This window comes from Cebus imitator, unplaced genomic scaffold (assembly GCF_001604975.1).
Source record: "Cebus imitator isolate Cc_AM_T3 unplaced genomic scaffold, Cebus_imitator-1.0 Scaffold10, whole genome shotgun sequence".
Taxonomy (NCBI): Eukaryota; Metazoa; Chordata; class Mammalia; order Primates; family Cebidae; genus Cebus; species Cebus imitator.
In genome coordinates, this window is record NW_016107325.1 from 1,647,931 (window position 1) to 1,667,393 (window position 19,463).

Below are 19,463 nucleotides of genomic sequence, written 5' to 3' on the forward strand. Positions count from 1 at the left end.
CTGTTTGTTATGATTTCCGTTCTTTTGCATTTGCTGAGGAGTGATTTACTCCCAATTATGTGGTCAATTTTAGAGTAGGTGTGATGTGGTGCTGAGAAGAATGTCTATTCTGTGGATTTGGGGTGGAGAGTTCTGTAAATGTCTATTAGGTTTGCTTGGTCCAGGTCTGAGTTCAAGTCCTGGATATCCTTGTTAATTTTTTGTCTGGTTGATCTAATATTGACAATGGGGTGTTAAAGTCTCCCACTATAATTGTGTGGGAGTCCAAGTCTCTTTGTAAGTCATTAAGAACTTTCCTTATGTATCTGGGTGCTCCTGTATTGGGTGTGTATATATTTAGGATCGTTAGCTCTTCTTGTTGCATTGATCCTTTTACCATTATGTAATGTCCTTCTTTGTCTCTTTTGATCTTTGTTGCTTTAAAGTCTGATTTATCAGAGATGAGAATTGCAACTCCTGCTTTTTTTTGCTCTCCATTTGCTTGGTAAATCTTCCTTCCTCCATCCCTTTATTTTGAGCCTTTGTGTATCCTTGCATGTGAGATGGGTTTCCTGGATACAGCACACCAATGGGTTTTGGCTTTTTATCCAATTTGCCAGTCTGTGTCTTTTGATTGGGGCATTTAGTCCATTTACATTTAGGGTTAATATGTTATGTGTGAATTTGATACTGCCATTTTGGTGCTAGCTGGATTTTTTGCCCATTAGTTGATGCAGATTCTTCATTGTGTTGATTCTCTTTACCATTTGGCATGTTTTTGGAGTGGCTGGTACTGGTTGTTCCTTTATATGTGTAGAGCCTCTTTCAGGAGCTCTTGTAAAGCAGGCCTGGTGGTGACAAAATCTCTGAGTACTTAGAGGTTCACAAAGGATTTTATTTTTCCTTCACTTATGAAGCTTAGTTTGGCTGGATAGGAGATTCTGGGTTGAAAGTCTTTTCTTTAAGGATGTTGAATATTGGCTCTCACTCTCTTCTGGCTTGTATGGTTTCTGCTGAGAGATCTGCTGTGAGTCTGATGGGCTTCGCTTTGTGGGTAACCTGACCTTTCTCTCTGGCTGCCCTTAGTATTTTCTCCTTCATTTCAACCCCGGTGAATCTGACGATTATGTGCCTTGGGGTTGCTCTTCTTGAGGAATATCTCTGTGGTGTTCTCTGTATTTCCTGGACTTGAATATTGGCCTGCCTTGCTAGGTTGGGGAAGTTTTCCTGGATAATAACACCCTGAAGAGTATTTTCCAGCTTGGATTCATTCTCTTCGTCACATTCAGATACACCTATCAAACATAGATTAGGTCTTTTCACATAGTCCCACATTTCTTGGCGGCTTTGTTCATTCCTTTTTACCCTTTTTTCTCTATTCTTGCCTTCCCATTTTATTTCATTGAGTTGATCTTCAACCTCTGATATCCTTTATTCTCCTTGGTCAATTCGGTTGTTGAAACTTGTGCATGCTCCATGAAGTTCTTGTGTTGTGTTTTTCAGCTCCATCAATTCACTTATATTCCTTTCTATTTTGTCCATTCTTGTTAGCATTTTGTCAAACCTTTTTTGAAGGTTCTTAGTTTCTTTGCATTGGGTTAGAACATGTTCTTTTAGTTCACAGAAGTTTCCTACTACCCACCTTCTGAAGTCTGATTCTGTCATTTCATCACACTCATTCTCCATCCAACCTTGTTTCCTTACTGGTGAGGAGCTGTGATCCCTTGTAGGAGGAGAGGTGTCCTGGTTTCGGGTGTTTTCGTCCTTTTTGCACTGGTTTCTTCCCATCTTTATGGATTTATCCACCTGTCATCTTTGTAGTTGCTGGCTTTCAGATTGGGTCTCTGAGTGGATGTTCTGTTTGTTGATGATGAGGTTATTTCTGTTTCTTAGTTTTCCTTCTAACAGTCTGGCCCCTCCACTGTAGGTCTGCTGAGGTCCACTCCAGGCCCTGCTTGCCTGGGGATCACCTGAAGCAGCTGCAGAACAGTAAGAGTTGCTACCAGTTTTCTTCTTCTGCTATCTTTGTCCCAGAAGGATACCCACCAAGTGTCAGTCTGATCTCTTCTTTATGAGGTGGCTCTTTGGATATACAGGGGTCAGGAAGCTGCTAGAGGAGACAGTCTGTTCTTTATGGGAGCTCAAATGCTGAGCTGTGAGCTCCATTGTTCATTCAGAGCTGCTGGGCAGGTACGTTTAAGTCTGCTGCAGCAGAACTCATAAACCGCTTTTTGTTCCCAGGTGCTCTGTCCCAGGGATTTAGGGCTTTATTTATGAGTTTCCGTTATGCTGCCGCCTTCTTTTTTTTTTTTTTTTTTCCTTCAGAGCTGCCCTGCCCAGCAAGGGGGCAGCCTAGTCACTGTCTGCCTGTAGAGGTTTTGCTGAGCTGCTGTGGGCTCTGCCCAACTGCCGAGTGTACTTCCCTGCAGTCCTGTTTATATGGGTGTAGTTAGAACTACCTCGGCAATGGTGGCCCACTTCTGTATTGGCAGACTCTCTCTGTAATGGCAGGTTGTCTCAGCAACAGCGGGCTGCCTCAGCAATGGCAGGTTGCCTTGGCAACGGCAGGCTGCCTCAGCATTGGCTGACTACCTCCGTAGTGGCAGGCTGCCTCAGTAATGGCAGATGTCCCTCCACCACAGAGCTGGACCTTCCCAGGTTCAGCTGCACTTGCTGTGAAACTCTCAATCCAGAGAGTTTCTGATTGCTGTTCTTTTGTGGGGGTGGGACCAGCCGAGCCTGTTCGCCTGGCTCCCTGCCTCAGAGCTTTTTTTTTTTTTAAAGTTGGTGTTCCAGTCACCTGTTGAAGAGGCTCTGGGATCTGTGTGTTTTCCCGGGCGGCAACTCACTGCGCTGGCTTAAACAGCGGCACTGAGATTCGTGGTGCTTTTTTTGCCCTGGAATCTACTGTCCTGGTTCCCTATTCAGTCCCCTTTTTAAACAGATGAATGGGCGACTTCCTGTGCCTCCAATTGCCAGCCAAAAGGGCACCCAGACCAGTGTATTTTGTACAGAGAACCGCTGCACCAGGGTACTGACAAAGCAGCTGGGCGGGGCCATGCCGGCCGACACAGCTGCACTGGCCGAAACAGCTGCGCTGGGGACCTGTGGGGCTCCTCCACCTAGGAATTTCCTAGTCTGTGGGCAATAAAAATGCAGCGTCCACTCACCATCTGCGCTTTCACTGGGAGCTGCAATCCTGATCTGTTTCTAAACGACCATCTTGGATCGATAGAGACTATATTTTCAAACCATACATCTGATAAGGAGTTAATATCTCAAATATATAACCATGTTTATTGGGCTCCTACTGATTGGCAAGGAACACAACTCAATATCAAGAAAACAACTGGATTTAAAAATGGGCAAAAAAATGAGTAGAACTCTTTCAAAAGAAAACATATAAATGTCTAACAGGTATATTTTTAAAATTCTTAACATCATTAATCACTATAATACGATAACACCTCATATGTTTTAGAATGGCTATGGTGAAAAAGATAAAAGATAAGTGTTGGTAAGGATGTGAAGTAAGGGGAACACTTGTACACTGATAGTAGGCATGTAAATTACTACAGCCATTATGAAAAACAGTGTGGAGTTTCTTCAAAAAAACTAAAAATTAGAATTACCGTATGACCCAGCAATAACACTTCTGGGTATATATCTAGAGGAAATTAAATCAGTACCTTGAAGAGATAGCTGCATTCTTATGTTCCTTGCAGCACGATGCACAATACCCTAGATATGGAATTCACCTAAGTGTCCATCAACAGATGAACGGATAAAGAAAATACAATATACATACCTATAGACATCACACACACACACACACACACACACACACACACACACACACAGAGGAATGTTATTTAGTCTTAAAAAGAAGAAAATCCCATCATTTGCAACACTATGGATGAACCTGGAGGACATTACACTAAGTAAAATAAGACAGGCATAGAAAAACAAATACTGCATGATCTCACTCATATGTGGAAGCTAAAAAAGGTGAGCTCATGGAAGCAGAGAGTTGAATGGTGGTTACTGGGGGCTGGGGGATAAAGAAAGTTGGCAGATATTGGTCAAAAAATACAAAGTTTCAGTTATACAGGATCAATAAGTTCTGGAGAGCCAATGTACAGCACAATGACTATAGTTTATAATAATATATTGTATACTTGAAACTTGCTAAGAGAGTAGATCTTAAATGTTCTCACCACACACAAAAAAGATAATTGTGTGAGATGATGGAGATCAGCTTCATTGATGCAATCATACCATAATGTATAAGGTTATCAAAAATCATGTTGTATACCTTAAACATTTAATATATACAATTTTATTAGTCAATTATAGTCAGCAAAACTTGGAAAAAAAGAAATTCGGTGATGCATCTATGGATAATCGTTATTCTCTACAAAATATATGTCTAAATTAATTTCCTTTTTGCATCTTTCTTTTTACTTAGGAGTGAGTAGTTGAGTAAATATCATAAATTAAAACAGATATTAGTTACTCAGGATATGCTCACATAGTCAAGAAACTTTCAAATACCCAGAGAAAGCAACTTTAGATGCAAAGCCAGAGAGCTGGAACTGGTATTTCTAAGATTTTGTATTCTCATCAGGGAGATTTAAGGCTAGATATAAAACAGTGTTTACTGAGCTCCTGCTTGATTAACGATGATTCAAAGACATCTGCCATGAGAATATAACATAGATATACTTTTCACTTTAACTTTATGAAGATCTGTTTTGCTGGACAGTTTATGATCTAGTCTGTGAAAATCAAACGTTGAGGATTAAATGAGATAATGTCAAGTGACTACTGGCAGGCCCTCAGTAAATTCCCAATGAATGGTTGCTCTTAATATGAGTATCCTCACAACAACAAAACAGAATAGAGGGCAAGTCCTCCTACTATTGTAACCATTTTACAGAAGAAACTAAAGTCTGTTTTTAGATTTTTACTGCAAGCTGGAGTCAGACTGATAATTGGAATAAACCAAATGTCTCCAAATGTCTCCCAAGGCTAATTCATAACTCTAGATTTTCAAACAGATATCATCTCCAACTAAGTATATGCAGATCCTTGAGAAATTTGACCAGCCAAAGCTACTCGCATTCTACCACTTGGGATGACAAGCCAGGCTCCCTAACTATAGGGTACCTCAAATAAACAACCCACTTACATATTTAGTTTCCTGCTGGTAACATAAAAATTAATCCAATTAAAATTTTAGAAGCACCATCATTTACCAATATATAAGGGACAATATGCGTGTTAATGAAAAGGTAGAATTTCCTAGTATCCTTTTTTTTCTATTCCTTTTAACCTATACAATTCATTGATCTGAGATGTGAAACAGCATGTGTGTCAGAAAAGAGAAGAAAAAGGAGAGCAATGTACAGCTATAGGAGCCACAGAAATTGTTACTGAGTCCCTGAAGACCCATAGTGTTGAGTCAGTGGTACGGCTTATAACAAACTTCTACCATCATCACAGATTATCATAAACTCACAAGGGAAAAGACCAGAAAGAGGCTGGGAAGAGAACCTTACACGAGCTTTGTGATGCATGACACATACATGATCATATGCTATTAATGGCCAAGTCAGTATTTCAGATCAGGTCTGACAACTCAATCTACTCCTCCATTTCTAGGATATTTAACCAATGTTTCCCTACTCTGTTACCTATTCTTCATATCTCATTCTGAATTGTATGTCAGATAGATTGAAGACTAAGCCAGATTAACATGTTGCTTTACCAATGATATGTAAGCCAAGATTGCCTTTTAATTTTCTTGACATGTTGCTCACCTGTTGCAAGTAATTTGTGTTTTGATTCACAAGAGGGATAAAAAAGAAATCCCCAGGAGGGATAAAAAGAAATCAGAACTCTCTGACAAAACTTATATGGAAACGAGAATATATTTCAAGCAGTGTTTTAAACTGTTAAGCATAGAATATAACAAGTGTTGACTTTCCTAAAAGACATTTGAGTAATTCCAACTGCCATTTGGGGTGGGATGGTGGCTGGACAAGATTGAATCATGCAAGTAAAATAATTTTAAAGCATTCTATTTTCATGTTTAAAACAATATTGTAATGCAAACCATTTTTCCATGATACTAAAAAAATTCTCACTTTATTTTGGAAGGTGGATGCTAAATATGTGTGCTGTTTTTTGCTCATGGTGTTCTAGTGAGGGGACTTTTAAGGTTGTTGGGGCAAAGACAACGTCACCTACTTCATGTTTTGGGCATGTAGTGAGTTCTCAGTGAACAACTGTCATTGGTTAAATCTACAATTAAAGGAAATAAGAATAGCAAGAATAAAACAAAATAATCAGATATATTTCTTCCCCATTGCCAGCATCACGTTAGTCAATAGTTTTCTACTTGTTTTTTGGGAAGAGCTGGTATACTGCCACTGACATGCACCTGACACTCCTATTACAGCAAAGTATTAGCAACAATATGAATGGTAGTGGCCAATATTTACAGAGTAACTTCAACATAACAATAACTTAAGCCATTTTTAAATATTCTCACATTAACCTGCAAAGCACAGGGCTTTTTTAATTGCTCAGTAGCCACAGAAAATTATCTAGCCTGCAAGGTCATACAGTTAGAGAAGCAGTACTGTGTGCTATTTAAGCACAGGGACTACAGTATCATACAGTCGTGTATTCGAGACCCAACTCCTCCAATCTCTACTGTTGCTTTACCTCTCTAGGGTTTCATTTGCTGACTACAAATTGTAATTTTCTCCTTCCCATTAGATTCTTGTGAGGATTGAGTGATATAGTCAATGGAAAGAACTTAGCAAACTGCTTGAGACATATATATATATATGTACACATACACACACACATACATACATATATACACACACACATATATATATACACACACACATATATACACACACATATACACACACACACATATACACACATGTATATACACACACACATATATATATACACACACACACACACACACAAATATACATGTATGCAGAAAAACACTAAAGCCTGTGTTTCCAGTCATGCTAGTTCTCAAAAACTTGGGACTCTCCTGAGGTACTATGCTGTCTCTTCATTTCTATGCTTTTGCTAATTTATCTGCCTTTCACCATCTAACTAATACTGATTTTCTCAGACTACAATATGGGCAAAGGTAATTATTTTCTTATTCATTTTTCAAGTCTAAGAATAGCTTATCCAAAAATCATCTATGCCTCCTAAAACTAAGCTCTGTCCCCACAGAATCCAGGATATTATTTCTCCCATATTACTTATTACATATTGGAATATATAACATATGCCTACTTGTCTGTGTCAATCAATAAACTGTGAGGTTCTCAAGCACAAGAACTATGTCCTTTTACTTAGCGTCCCTCAACACCCAACACATGGTCTGATTTGTGGAACGTACCCAATAGATATTAGAATGATGGATAAGTTGAGAGAGGGATGCACACAGGAAATAAGTGAACCATAGATGCTGCCATCCATGTGGATATTCCAAGTTGAAGTGAGCAGGCATTGAACAGAGAGGAGAATCAGGGACTCAGCAAACATGTTACCATAGCTGCATTTATCTACATTCCCTCCCGTGATGCAAAGGCCAAATGCTGTAAAAGGTAATGGGTAAGTATCAAGAATTGGAATATCTCCATCCCCTCCCAAGCCATTAGGAACCTAAGTTTACCTCAAAGCATGGAAGCTAGACCCTCCCCACACTAGAGAAATGAATAGCAGTGTTGTCTACAAATCACTCAGAGTTCCTCAGAGAGGAGAAGAGTTGTCCTGAGCAGTGTTTCTTAAACTCTATAGACAATCTTTATAACTGGCAGTGTCAAAATGTATATTCTGATTTAGGTGTTCTGGGAATGCATAGTTTTTATTAGACTGCACTTTATTTGTCAGGGAGGGAACGCCACACAAGTTGTAGACTGTATTAGCCAGGATTTTTCAGAGAAACAGAACCAATAGGATTCATAGAGATAGATAAATGAGAGGCAGTTTATTAGAGGAATTGACTCATGTGGTTATAGAGGCTGAGAAACCTCAGGCTAGGCCACCTGCAAGCTGGAGAACCAGGAAAGCCAGTAACATGGCACATTCCGAGTCCAAAGGCCTGAGAACCAGGGAAGCCAATAGCATCAGTCTCAATCTAAGGCCAAAGGCCTGAGAACCTAGGGAGAAATGTGGGGGTTTGGGGGGCAGACTGGTACAAGCCCTAGAGTCCAATGCCAGAGAACCTAAATTTCTTATCCAAAGGCAGATGAAAGATGTCCCAGCTCACTAAGAGAGAGAGAATCCACCTTCCCTCTGCCTTTTTATTCTATCTGGGCCCTCAACCAAATAGCGATGTCTACCCACATTGGGTGAGGACATCTCTTCCCCACTCACTGCACTAAGTCAAATGCCAGTCTCTTCTGTAAACACCCTCACAGACATACCCACAAATAATTCTTTACCAGTGCTCTGGGTGTTCCTTAGCCCAGTCAAGTAGACACCTAAAATTAAATGTCCCATGGGCAGTGTTACAAAAACCAAATAATAATAACAACATTGAGACCTTTTTTTCTAGACCAGTGTTTCTCAACTTTAACTGCACATTTGAAAGACCTGGGAAGCTTTGTTAAAAATATTTATATTTTTAATACACTGTCATCTCCACCTCCTTTCTCATCAATAGATCAGAGTTTTGGGGATCTTGTTTCAAGTGGTTCTAATGAAAAGCCTGTGGGGAAGCCACTACCCTACCAGTCAACCAGTGTCACTCAAAATCTGGTCCAAGTCCTGGTGTGGTCCTCAAACTGTTTCTTGCTGGTTCGTGACGAGATAAGTACTGAAACTGAGAGTGTGTCTTACTCTGTTCATGCTATTGTAGAAAAATACCATAGGCTAAGTGACTGATAAGCAAAAGAAATTTGTTTCTCACAGTTCCGGAGACTGGGAAATCAGAAATCAAGGCACCAGCAGATTCGTAATCTGGTGAAAGCCCATTTCCTGGTTCATAGATGGCACCTTCTCATTATACCATCACTTTGTGGAGTGGCAAGGCAGTGGGGTCTCTAATAGTGTGGATCTCATTCATGAGGGCTCTATCCTTATAATCAAATCACCTTCAAAAGCCCTATCTCCTAATACTATCACATTCATGATTAGGTTTCAACATATGAATTTTGGGTGGACATAAACATTCAGACGATAACAAAGTGCTTAGAAGCTTTTTGTAGCAATATGACAAATTAAGTTTATGTTTATTGAATATAATAATAAAAACAGATGGATTCACAAAAAAAAAAAAAGTAGTTGGCTTACAAAGAAATACACTGAAACCTCCTGAAGGAAGGCTCTAAGTAACTAAACATATACATCTCTGGAAGTGAGCAGGATATACCGAGCCCCTTCTTTAAACTGTTATGCCTTAAAGCTGAAACGTTAACTTCAGTGATAAATTCCTCAGGCAGAGCATTGGCACCTGGGTACAACAGGGTTAATGAGCAGGAGTAGGGTAGGTGGGGTTACAAACCAGGAACACATGCCCTCCAAGTTAGATAGCTTTTTTTCCTTTTTAATTACCCTTAAAACACACACACTCTCACATAACACGGAAGGTGAGAGCTGAATAAAGTTTTCTGGGTAATGGCTTGAAATGTTTTCCTTATGAGAAGTGGTGTTGAGTTACAGCGTGCAGACGGAGAACGGGGAGGAGAGAAACAGCAGCCTCAATCTGGCCCCCACCTTTTCTTGGGCTTGTAGGAAGGTGGACATGGGCTCCTGGGGACCAGACAAGTGATATGTTGAACTGCTTCGTGGCTGGAATCAACTGCTCCTGGAGTGACCTAAGGCCAGTGTTTACCAGAACTTAGCCAGGGCCAGCCAAGCAGGCACAGATGCTCTGCTGTGAAATGCCACGCAGGCAGAGACTGACAAGCAGTAGGAGCTGAGCTTTCCCCTTGGACGGCTGCTTCCTGCTGTGTTCAGGGGAGGGGGTCACTTTCTGGCAACTCTGCTGCTGCTGCTGCTGCTGCTGCTACTACTTCTTCAGCTCCCTCTCCACTCAAGGTAAGCAGGCTAAGGGAGGGCAGGCTCCAAGCGAAACCTTTGTACCATGAACAGGATCCGAAAGTTTTTCCGAGGAAGTGGGCGAGTCTTGGCATTTATCTTCATAGCTTCTGTCATCTGGCTGCTCTTTGACATGGCAGCTCTCCGCCTCTCATTCAGCGAGATCAACACTCGGGTCATCAAGGAAGACATCGTGAGGAGGGAGCAGTTAGGATTCAGAGTTCAGCCAGACCAAGTGAAAATTTTTTACAGCAGCATCAAAGAGATGAAACCTGCCCTAAGGGGACATGGAAAAGGGGCATGGGGCAAGGAGAACTTTAGAAAAACTGAGGCGAGTGTACTCAGGGTTGAGGTTGACCTGGACCAAACCCAGAGGGAGAGAAAAATGCAGAATGCCCTGGGAAGGGGCAAGGTTGTGCCATTGTGGCATCCTGCACATCTGCAGACCCTCCCCATGACTCCTAACAAGCAGAAGAAAGAAGGGAGAGGAATCAAACCTGAAGCCTCCTCTCACCAGGGGACACCAAAGCAAACAGCAGCTCAGGGGGCTCCAAAAACCTCACTCATAGCAGCAAAAGGAACTCCATTAGTTACAACATCAGTACACATGGGACCCCTCAGTTTAAAACAGGAGGCCCTGAAGAGTCATAGCCCTAGCAGTGGCATATCAAAACTAGCAGCTGAAAGGGACTTGAATGTGACCATCCATCTTAGTACTGACAGACCAAAACAGCGATCACAGGCAGTAGCAAAAGAGAGGACACACCCTGCCAGCACACCAGTGCCGAAGTCTGGGGAAGCCATAGCCTTAAACAAAACTGAGACTCAGAGCAAAGAAGTAAATGCAAGTAAACACAAAGTCAATAAGAGTCTTCCTTTTTCTAAGTTCATTGTCAATTCAAATCGCTTAAGGAAGCAATCTATTAATGAGACACCTTTGGGAAGCTTGTCAAAGAATGACAGAGCTGGAGGGGCTCATGGAAAGAAACTCAATTTCTCTGAAAGCCACATTGTGATTATAACCAAAGAGGAAGAGCAAAAGACAGACCCCAAAGAGGTCTCCAATTCTAAAACCAAAATTATATTTCCTAACGTACTGGGTAAAAGCCAAGGTAAACACATTTCCAGGAATAGAAGTGAGATGTCTTTCTCTTCACTTGCTCCACATAGACTACCACTGTCCCAAACTGACCATGCTTTAGCTGGGGGGCTAGAGCCAGAAAAAATCAACATAACTGCCAAGGACCCCCCTAGAGAATACAACCAGACTTATATAAAAGCCCTTTTACCTGAAGACCATGGGATGCACCAGGTGTTAAGAATTGATGTGACACTTTCTCCAAGGGACCCAAAAGCTCCAGGGCAGTTTGGGCGCCCTGTAGTTGTCCCCCATGGAAAGGAGAAGGAGGCAGAAAGAAGATGGAAAGAAGGAAACTTCAATGTCTACCTTAGCGATTTGATCCCAGTGGATAGAGCCATTGAAGACACAAGACCTGCTGGGTAAGACCTATTTCTCTTCTCTTTCCTCAACCCCAAGTCCTTTGGATCTTATGCAGAGAGGATTTATTGCTAGATAATTTTGCATGATTTTTGGTCACCTTGAGAATTAAGGAAACATTAACCATTGGATATCATTCAAACATTTCACCAGCTACACAGAGAAAAATTCTCAAATCAGACTTCTCGTTCTCTGAGACTTTGGTCCCCACCATTAGCTCATGTTCAATTTCCTTCCCTCTGCTGAAAACCTATTAAAATGATTAGATGAACTCAGTTCATAATAATGTATATATGAATGGTAGAGCTTAAAGTGTAATTCCATTAGAATAGTGACAATGAAGTGAATTCTCAATTTTGGAACTTTTCATTATTAGCAAGTCTGTCAGGAATATATTTGGGAAGGAAGCACACAGAAGGACTCTTCTTAGATCTCCCTGGAATCGTATCTTAGCCAGAATTCTGCCTAATCATGAGTAATGATAACCAGAATAGCAAGAGAAGTGACTTTACCCCCTAAAATTTAAAGTCCTTTATAGGTGGAAATGGTAGACATTTCAAGAGATCAGTTACATAGGAATAATAATATTGGAAAAAGTCAATCAGTCCATGACCAGCAAACACCTACAGGAGTTATAAAAAGCATAATAATAATCACTTACATTTATGTTTGAAGAGTTTTACTATTTACCAAGAGCCTGCATACATACAGATGAACTGCATATGAGTCCTGGAAAGGAGGAGGCAGGAATTATGGTTCAAATTAACACACTGGTGAGGGCGCTCAGAAGTTACAACACTTTCACAAGGTAATGCAGTTCTAAAGCTGCCCAGTGGGCCTTCAGGAACCAGTCCTTCCAAGAATTAAATTCCTATAACTCTATCATCAGAGGTGGATCAAAGCGTAGATGTTTAATCTGATTCAAATATAATTGGGTTCCTGGCATTTTTTTTCTTGGCCCACTGATAAGTGAAGGTACTCTATAGCCGTATGTTGAATATCTGTTAACTCAGTTCCCTGAGTCGAACAATATTTGCCAGGAAGTTGGATGGGGGAATATCAACATTGAGACTTAGCACATGTGGCATGCAAACAATGGCCCTGTTTGGCTTCTGCAGAAAATTCTTCTTTGTGATCTAGGCAGTCAGCATTACATTTTAGTCAGTGTTACTAGGAGGAAGGCAGGTGCAAGGGAAGCTTTATCCATATTAGTAAGAAGAGTCTCTTCATTATGATGTTGGCTACAACCAGGTTGTTCCCTACCTTGTAGCTATCAGTAAATGGCTATCGGCCATGAACTACTTAGATCGAGCACTGTGCCATTCACATTCCTCACCGTGGTGATAATCACAGCCTTGAGAAGAACTCAGACATACTCAAAGATGAGGAAACTGAGGCCCTGGGAAGCTAGAATGCCTGTGGTCACAGAGCTAGTCCTTGTAGAGAAATGATTAAAAATCATGCTGAAAACTATTCTGTGCTCTCTTCCATCTCTTGCCAATCTCCCCTCAAAAAGGATCCTAAAAATTATGTTGGCCAGCTCTAATCTAAAGTCCTGTGTATCATGGGATTATGCATGCCAGCCTTGAACACAAAATGCAAGGAAACAAAGTAACTGTCAAAGCAGCTTCATTTTAACATGCCCTTATTGACCCGGCAGGCTGCTAGGGAGTCTGGGGAGAAATCAGACACTGCACAGAAGCAAACTCCAGTTCCAAACCAGAGAAAAGCATGTGCGTGGCGGGGTGGGGGTGTCCAAAGCAAGTAATCATGATTTTATCACCAGTGTGGCTCACTGAAGGCTCACCGGCTCCCAGGGCTTCTTAGTTTCTATACTTTTGTCTGAAGAAGTTGAGCCTTGCATCCCAGGAAAGTTATAGTCAGGCTCTGTCTTCTGAAGGAGGTTGTCCCAACTGCAGGAAAAACTGACACGTGTGCTTGAGAGGATGAGTCAGACAGCATGTGGCCAGGCCTCCTCCCACTTATCACATAACCCACCTTGGTTAAATACAGGTGTGTTCTCAAGCTGCCTGGCAGATGCTGCGCTCCACTCAGGGGTCCACTACCAAAGATCCTGGACCTGGGGCCTTCCAAAGTATTTTTTGATCCTTTTGTAGCCCTTTTCTTTGAAAGAGGATAAATCATTTTTTGTTCTTTTACCCAAACTCCCTGACTATAAATATGTGTAAATTATGTATTCATAGAGATAAAGGTTAAAGAAAATACGACCAAAAAACGTTTGATTCATCAGGTTGGCAAGAGTTGGAGTGTTTTTTTTGTTTTTGTTTTTTGTTTTTTTTACTTTGGCTTTATTTATTTTCAGCCTTGCTCAAAAAGTGTTTGAGGTAGCTGCTTACAGGAGCACACACAATAAGATTTTTTAAGATAACAAGTTTTAAAAGTCAGCATAAGGGGAAAATTGTTATAAAATAGAATAAGAAAATGATGGATGCAGCAAACCACCATGGCACGTGTATACCTATGTAGCAATCCTACACAGTCTGCACATGTACCTCAGAACTTAAAGTATAATTTAAAAAAAAGGAAAATGAGTGTGTATGTGTGAGAGAGAGAGACAGAGAAACAACTATACAAACACAGGAGGGCTAGCTTAAAATTAGCCGGAGTAGCATCCTTCTGCAACCTTTAAATTTTAAGAGTTTTGGAGAATATCTTCCTTACTGACCTATTCATTTTCCCAAAATCCACTGTTATAGACAAAGTCACACATAACTGGCATATCACAACTGCTCATTGAATACAGATTGAACAAAAAACCCACTGATTTGGTATATTCATTTAAATTCAACTTCCCCCAGTGAAGAGAAGAACTAGGTAGTGGTTAACATCGTCTTACAGATGAATTAGCTGATGTGCTATGGTGAGGCTACCATTAAGAAGTAGAGGACAGCTATGGTGTCTCACATCTGTAATCTCAGTACTTCGGGAGGCCATCTGTTGGAGGATCCCTGGAGCCCAGGAGTTTGAGATCAGCATGGGCAATATAATAAGACCTCATCACTACCAAAAATTTAAAAATTACCCAAGAGTGGTGGTGCATGCCTGTAGTCTCAGCCACTCAGGAGGCTGAGGTGGGAGGATAACTTGAGCCTGAGAAGTTGAGGTTGCAGTGAGCTAAAATTTTGCCAGTACACACTAGCCTGGGTGACAGAATAAGAAATTGTCTCAGAAAATAACAACAAGAAAAAGGTAGAGGAGACAGGCAGGGATTTCTAGGACAACTTCTCTTACTCTAGTTCTAAAATCAGATTCTCTTTTCCAAATCTGCTCTTTCCTCCTTCTCCTGAGTCCTAAAGGACCATTTCTAAAATGTTAAGATATAATTTCACACCCCTTTCTGTTCTTAGGGTTACTCACATGGTCCTTTTCTGTCTGCCCAGGTTTCTCTCCTTTGTGGAATAGCAATAGCACCCTGCACGTGACATTTTCTCCAAGCTGGGCCTTCAGCATAAGAAAAGCTAGTCTCTGCTCTTCTCTACTCATTATGGTTGTAACCATCATTGACGTTTTCATTCACTGGTCCCTTCCCGTAGTCTCTCTCCATCCTCCCCATTCTCTTGCACACATTCTAATCCAACATTGCTCAAAATCCAACTGTGGCTTCCCTCCAGCTGGACCATGAGGTAGGTGTGACCTCTAAATCCCAATGACCCTTAGTGTACACAGGCCTTCTAGCTGCAGAAACACTCTTTATCGTGTGCTCTTCGTTAACTGGATCCTTGAATGTCTGTTTTGTCTTCTTAGTGAAATTATAAGCTTCTGAAGGAAACTCTATCTTTAGCTTTATTTTGTACTCCTTTAGCACTGATCACAGTGCTGTGCATTCAAAAGCAACTGGTTTACACAGTATGAATTCAAAAGGCATGTTTCTCTGAATGACTTTTGAAAATTGATAGTACATTAAGAATAATCAAAAGATAGCAATTCAAATGAAACCTGCAACAAGTCTATTTATAAATCAATAATGACTTCTTCATTTTTCATTTTGAATATTTGGAATACATTAAAATCTGATTTAAAGTAAATACATCATATTCAACACTATGATGTATTCACTAATTTGTGTTTATTACTTATTTCATATTTTTGTTGTTTTGGTTCTTAATTTTAATGTTTTGGCTTTCAAGAGAGGAAAGCCTATTTTATTTACAAGAATGTTTTATGTCAGTATGTAAAATACAACTTAATTGTTGCCTAGAAATTTTGCCTACAAAATTTGCTTGAAATAAAATGCTTTTATGACAGTTATTTTAAAGTTCCATATTTAATCTTTTTAAAATTAAAAGCTAATCCTGGTAGTTCTTGCTCCTAATTACTGAACCTTGTTTCTGTCAGCAGCAATCAACATACACACACACACACACACACACATGGGTTTTGCTAAAATGTGGTCCTATGTGAAATGCAGGGCAATTCTACTTGGAGACGTCTGTCTTTTGGCCTGAAGCTATAGTTAAGATGGAACTCCAAAAATGAACTTATTTTAAGAGTGTACTTCCTGAATCTGAATTTAGAGAAAAATGACTCAAAGGAATTTTTGCTGCCAGTATTCAGTTTTTAAAGTACAATAAGAATTCTGGCGTGGTTGTCTACCACTGCTGTGTCCTTGCAATGCTACTCAATTGCTTAATTTTATGTTTTGCTTTCCCTACAAAACTCTGGCAAGCCCCTCAATAAAGCAATTAAAATGGGTCTTTATTCTCTTAGGCCAGAGCCAGGACTGTCAACCAATAATTTGATTCCTTCCTACACAGCTAAAGAAAGTTTTTTCTGGCACATTTGAAAAAGCAAAAGATAGCACCATGCATTTGCCACAAGCCAATCTAAATTACTGGGGGGAAAGAAAAGCTTTCTGGGACCTTAATTTTGATCCTAGTAGGGTCAAAAGCTATAACTAATGAGTTATTGGAAGAGGAAGAGGAGGAGAGGGAGGAGAAAGAAGACAGAAAATAAACTGACCAGGAATCCTTCAAACTTTAAGCTTCTAAAAGTTTATCAGGCCGAGAGAAAAAAAGAGACTTTAAAGTTAAATACAAATTTTTAATTTTTACATGGGACACAAATCTTAATTGATGAAATGGACATGGCTTTGTGACTAATAGTAATTGGAGAATATTAATTAAAATTGATTGGAGGAGCTGTGAGATCTCCTCGGGAAGCTAATTGGAGGCAGAAAAAAGAACCCCTCACAAGAAAAATTCGAAAGGATTTACTTCCTGCTTTTACCTCTATGAGTGAAGGCAATGCAGTGGTGCCTTTTGAATAGTGTGTATGTGTTCATTTGTGTGTGCACGTGCGTGTACTTGTGAGCATATATGTGTGTGTATGTTAGGGCCCAGCGTGCTATTTCACTCAAAAGTCATGTAGGAGAGCTCTGAGATTAAAAGGAAAATTTGTTAAAAGAGTTCAGACTAGACTGCAACATACTGAAGGTTAAATATGGCTAAAGGATGATGACTGGGCCTTTCAATACTTGTATTTATCCCACTGTCTTCATAACAAAAAGAATAACAAAGACAACAAATATCAGAGGAGAAGAATGTAAAGCACAATTTTGCTACTAGTTCAAAGAGAAGAAAACAGCTAAACAGTCCCTAATTAATACAAAACTGAGAAATGTTAAAGCAAATTCCTGACTTTTCCTCCTAAATACTGTGAAAGAAACACCCCTGGGAGAGAGCAGTTAGTAAATGCAGGCATTTGAAAGAAGTATACGTTTTCACACACCGAACCCAAGGCCCAATTTAACCATCAGCATAATGTATCAAACTGTTGCTGTAATATTGCCCTGGTACTCTTTGCCCCGAAAATAACTTCCTGTTGGGCTTTTCTAGCTGATCCAATCAGGACAGAGCCTCTCAAGAGAGAAACAACTTCTTTTGCTCAAGGTTCAGAAAATTCAGGGAAAATAGCAATATTCAGAAGCTATATTTTACTGTTTGCTTTCTAAATGAAAGGAGCTTTTTAGAGTCTCCTGGAAAAACAGCTATATTACTCCAAACTCAAGTACCTTCTCAGTTGGCCTTGCTTCTAAAATGTTGATAATGTGGACACGTGTGAGAAGCAGCAATAGGAAGAAACAGTGCTTACAAAGGCCTTCACTACTTGCCTTCTCAATTGTTTTAATCCTTAAAACAATTCCTGAAGGTAGATACTACCATCATCCCAGCTTTACCTATAGAAAAACTGAGATTTGGCTGCATGTGGTGGCTCAAGCCTGTAATCCCAGCACTTTGGGAGGCCTAGGTGGGCGGATCATGAGGTCAGGTAATCGAGACCATCCTGGCCAACATGGTGGAACCCCATCTCTACTAAAAATACAAAATTAGTTGGGCATGGTGGCACGCACTTATAGTCCCAGCTACTTGGGAGGCTGAGGCAGTAGAATTGCTTGCACCCAGAAGGCAGAGGCTGCAGTGAGCAAAGATTGTACCACTGCACTCCAGCCTGGGTGACAGAGTGAGAACCTTTCTCAAAAAAAAAATAAATAAAAGAAAGAAAAGAAAAGAAAAACTGAGACTTACAGAGGAAACTGGGTTTCAGATAATAGTGGATATTTCAGACAGCGGCAGTTCGTTTCATTGCATGTGATACTTTCTCACTGCCTATCAATCAGGAGCAGTGCACCATGCTAGGCAGTTGAGACCTTTCATCCTTCATGAACATTATCTCATCTGATCCTTATGGCCACGCCAGATTAGTAAAGTGTTACATCTCTTTATTAACAGATGCAGGGGAAAAAGAGAGCACATGGTAAAGTAACTTGCCCAAGGGATCACAGCTCACAAGTGCCAATGTTGCGACTCGACCTTTAGTTTTCTGATTCTTTCTCACTCAGTAATAATTCCACTGCACCAGACTGGCTCTCTCTCTACCCCCGCCACTCTCCCCATGTAGGGATCATCATCACCTGCACCTCTCCTTGGCTTGCCAAGGTCCTCTGCATAAAGGGGAATCCCTCCCTTGCTCAGCTTCACACTTTTAAAAAAAGTGCTTAGTTTTGTTCCAGTCAGTGATGTTTGGGTATGCATACATGTATGCATGTACACTTATGTGTGTATGTGTGTGTGTGTTTGTATTCCAAGCAATCCTCACAATAACACGATGAGATATTAGCCCTCATATATTTTACAGTTGAAAAAAAGTGAGGCTGTAAAAGAATAAATGATTTATCCACTGTCAAGCAAGCTAATCCCAATTTTTAATTCTACTGTTCTTTCCACACAGGACAGCTCGTCCTTCCTTTGTTTCCTTGTAGTCATATGACTTTGGCAGAAATTAAAACACCTCTCTTCCTTATACATGGGTAAGAGGTGCATGAGGGGAATTAAGTTTGCGTGACATGTACCTAGTCAGAGAAAAAAATTACAGGAAACCATTTCCTATACAGCATTAAGCAAAGGTGATTCTTTACAACTGGGACATAACCATAGCCCTACAGTGAACAAATCTCCCTGGGCTGCTACTATGCACTATGGCATAAGAGCATGGTCGTTGACTTCAAGGCATGTACAGCAAAATGTGATGCAGAAACACAGGGGACTACTGGGGAAAGAGATAAAAGGCTAAACTTGGTCTGAGAGGGAACAGAAATGTTTGAGCTGTAACCTGAAAGAGTACAGAGTCAGGGAAATGGGGAAAGCAGTAAAAAGAATGATTCATTGAGAAACGGAAGGAACTCCAACATGGGTTGCAGGAGAGCAATGAGGATGTAAATGAGGTCACAGATGTAAGTAGAGTCCAGATCACTCAGGACCTTGTTCAGGTTCTTCTAAGGGCCAGTGAGAAACCATCAAAGGATTTAAAACCATAGAAATAACCATTAATTTGCCTTTTCTCAGGGGTCTTATGACCCAAAGGAAAGCACTTACAGGCA

At 40.5% G+C, this 19,463-nt stretch overlaps 1 protein-coding gene across 1 annotated transcript in view; it reads left to right on the forward strand.

Annotated features, from left to right (window-relative positions):
- Nucleotides 1-9,577: 9,577 nt before the first annotated feature.
- The window catches only part of GALNT5 (polypeptide N-acetylgalactosaminyltransferase 5), a 49,396-nt gene continuing 39,510 nt past the window's right edge, over nucleotides 9,578-19,463 (forward strand). Inside the window, exon 1 of the mRNA XM_017547204.2 lies at nucleotides 9,578-11,568. Coding sequence (XP_017402693.1) covers nucleotides 10,115-11,568 — 1,454 coding nt within the window. The 5' untranslated portion in view covers nucleotides 9,578-10,114. The remainder of the gene's footprint in view (nucleotides 11,569-19,463) is intronic.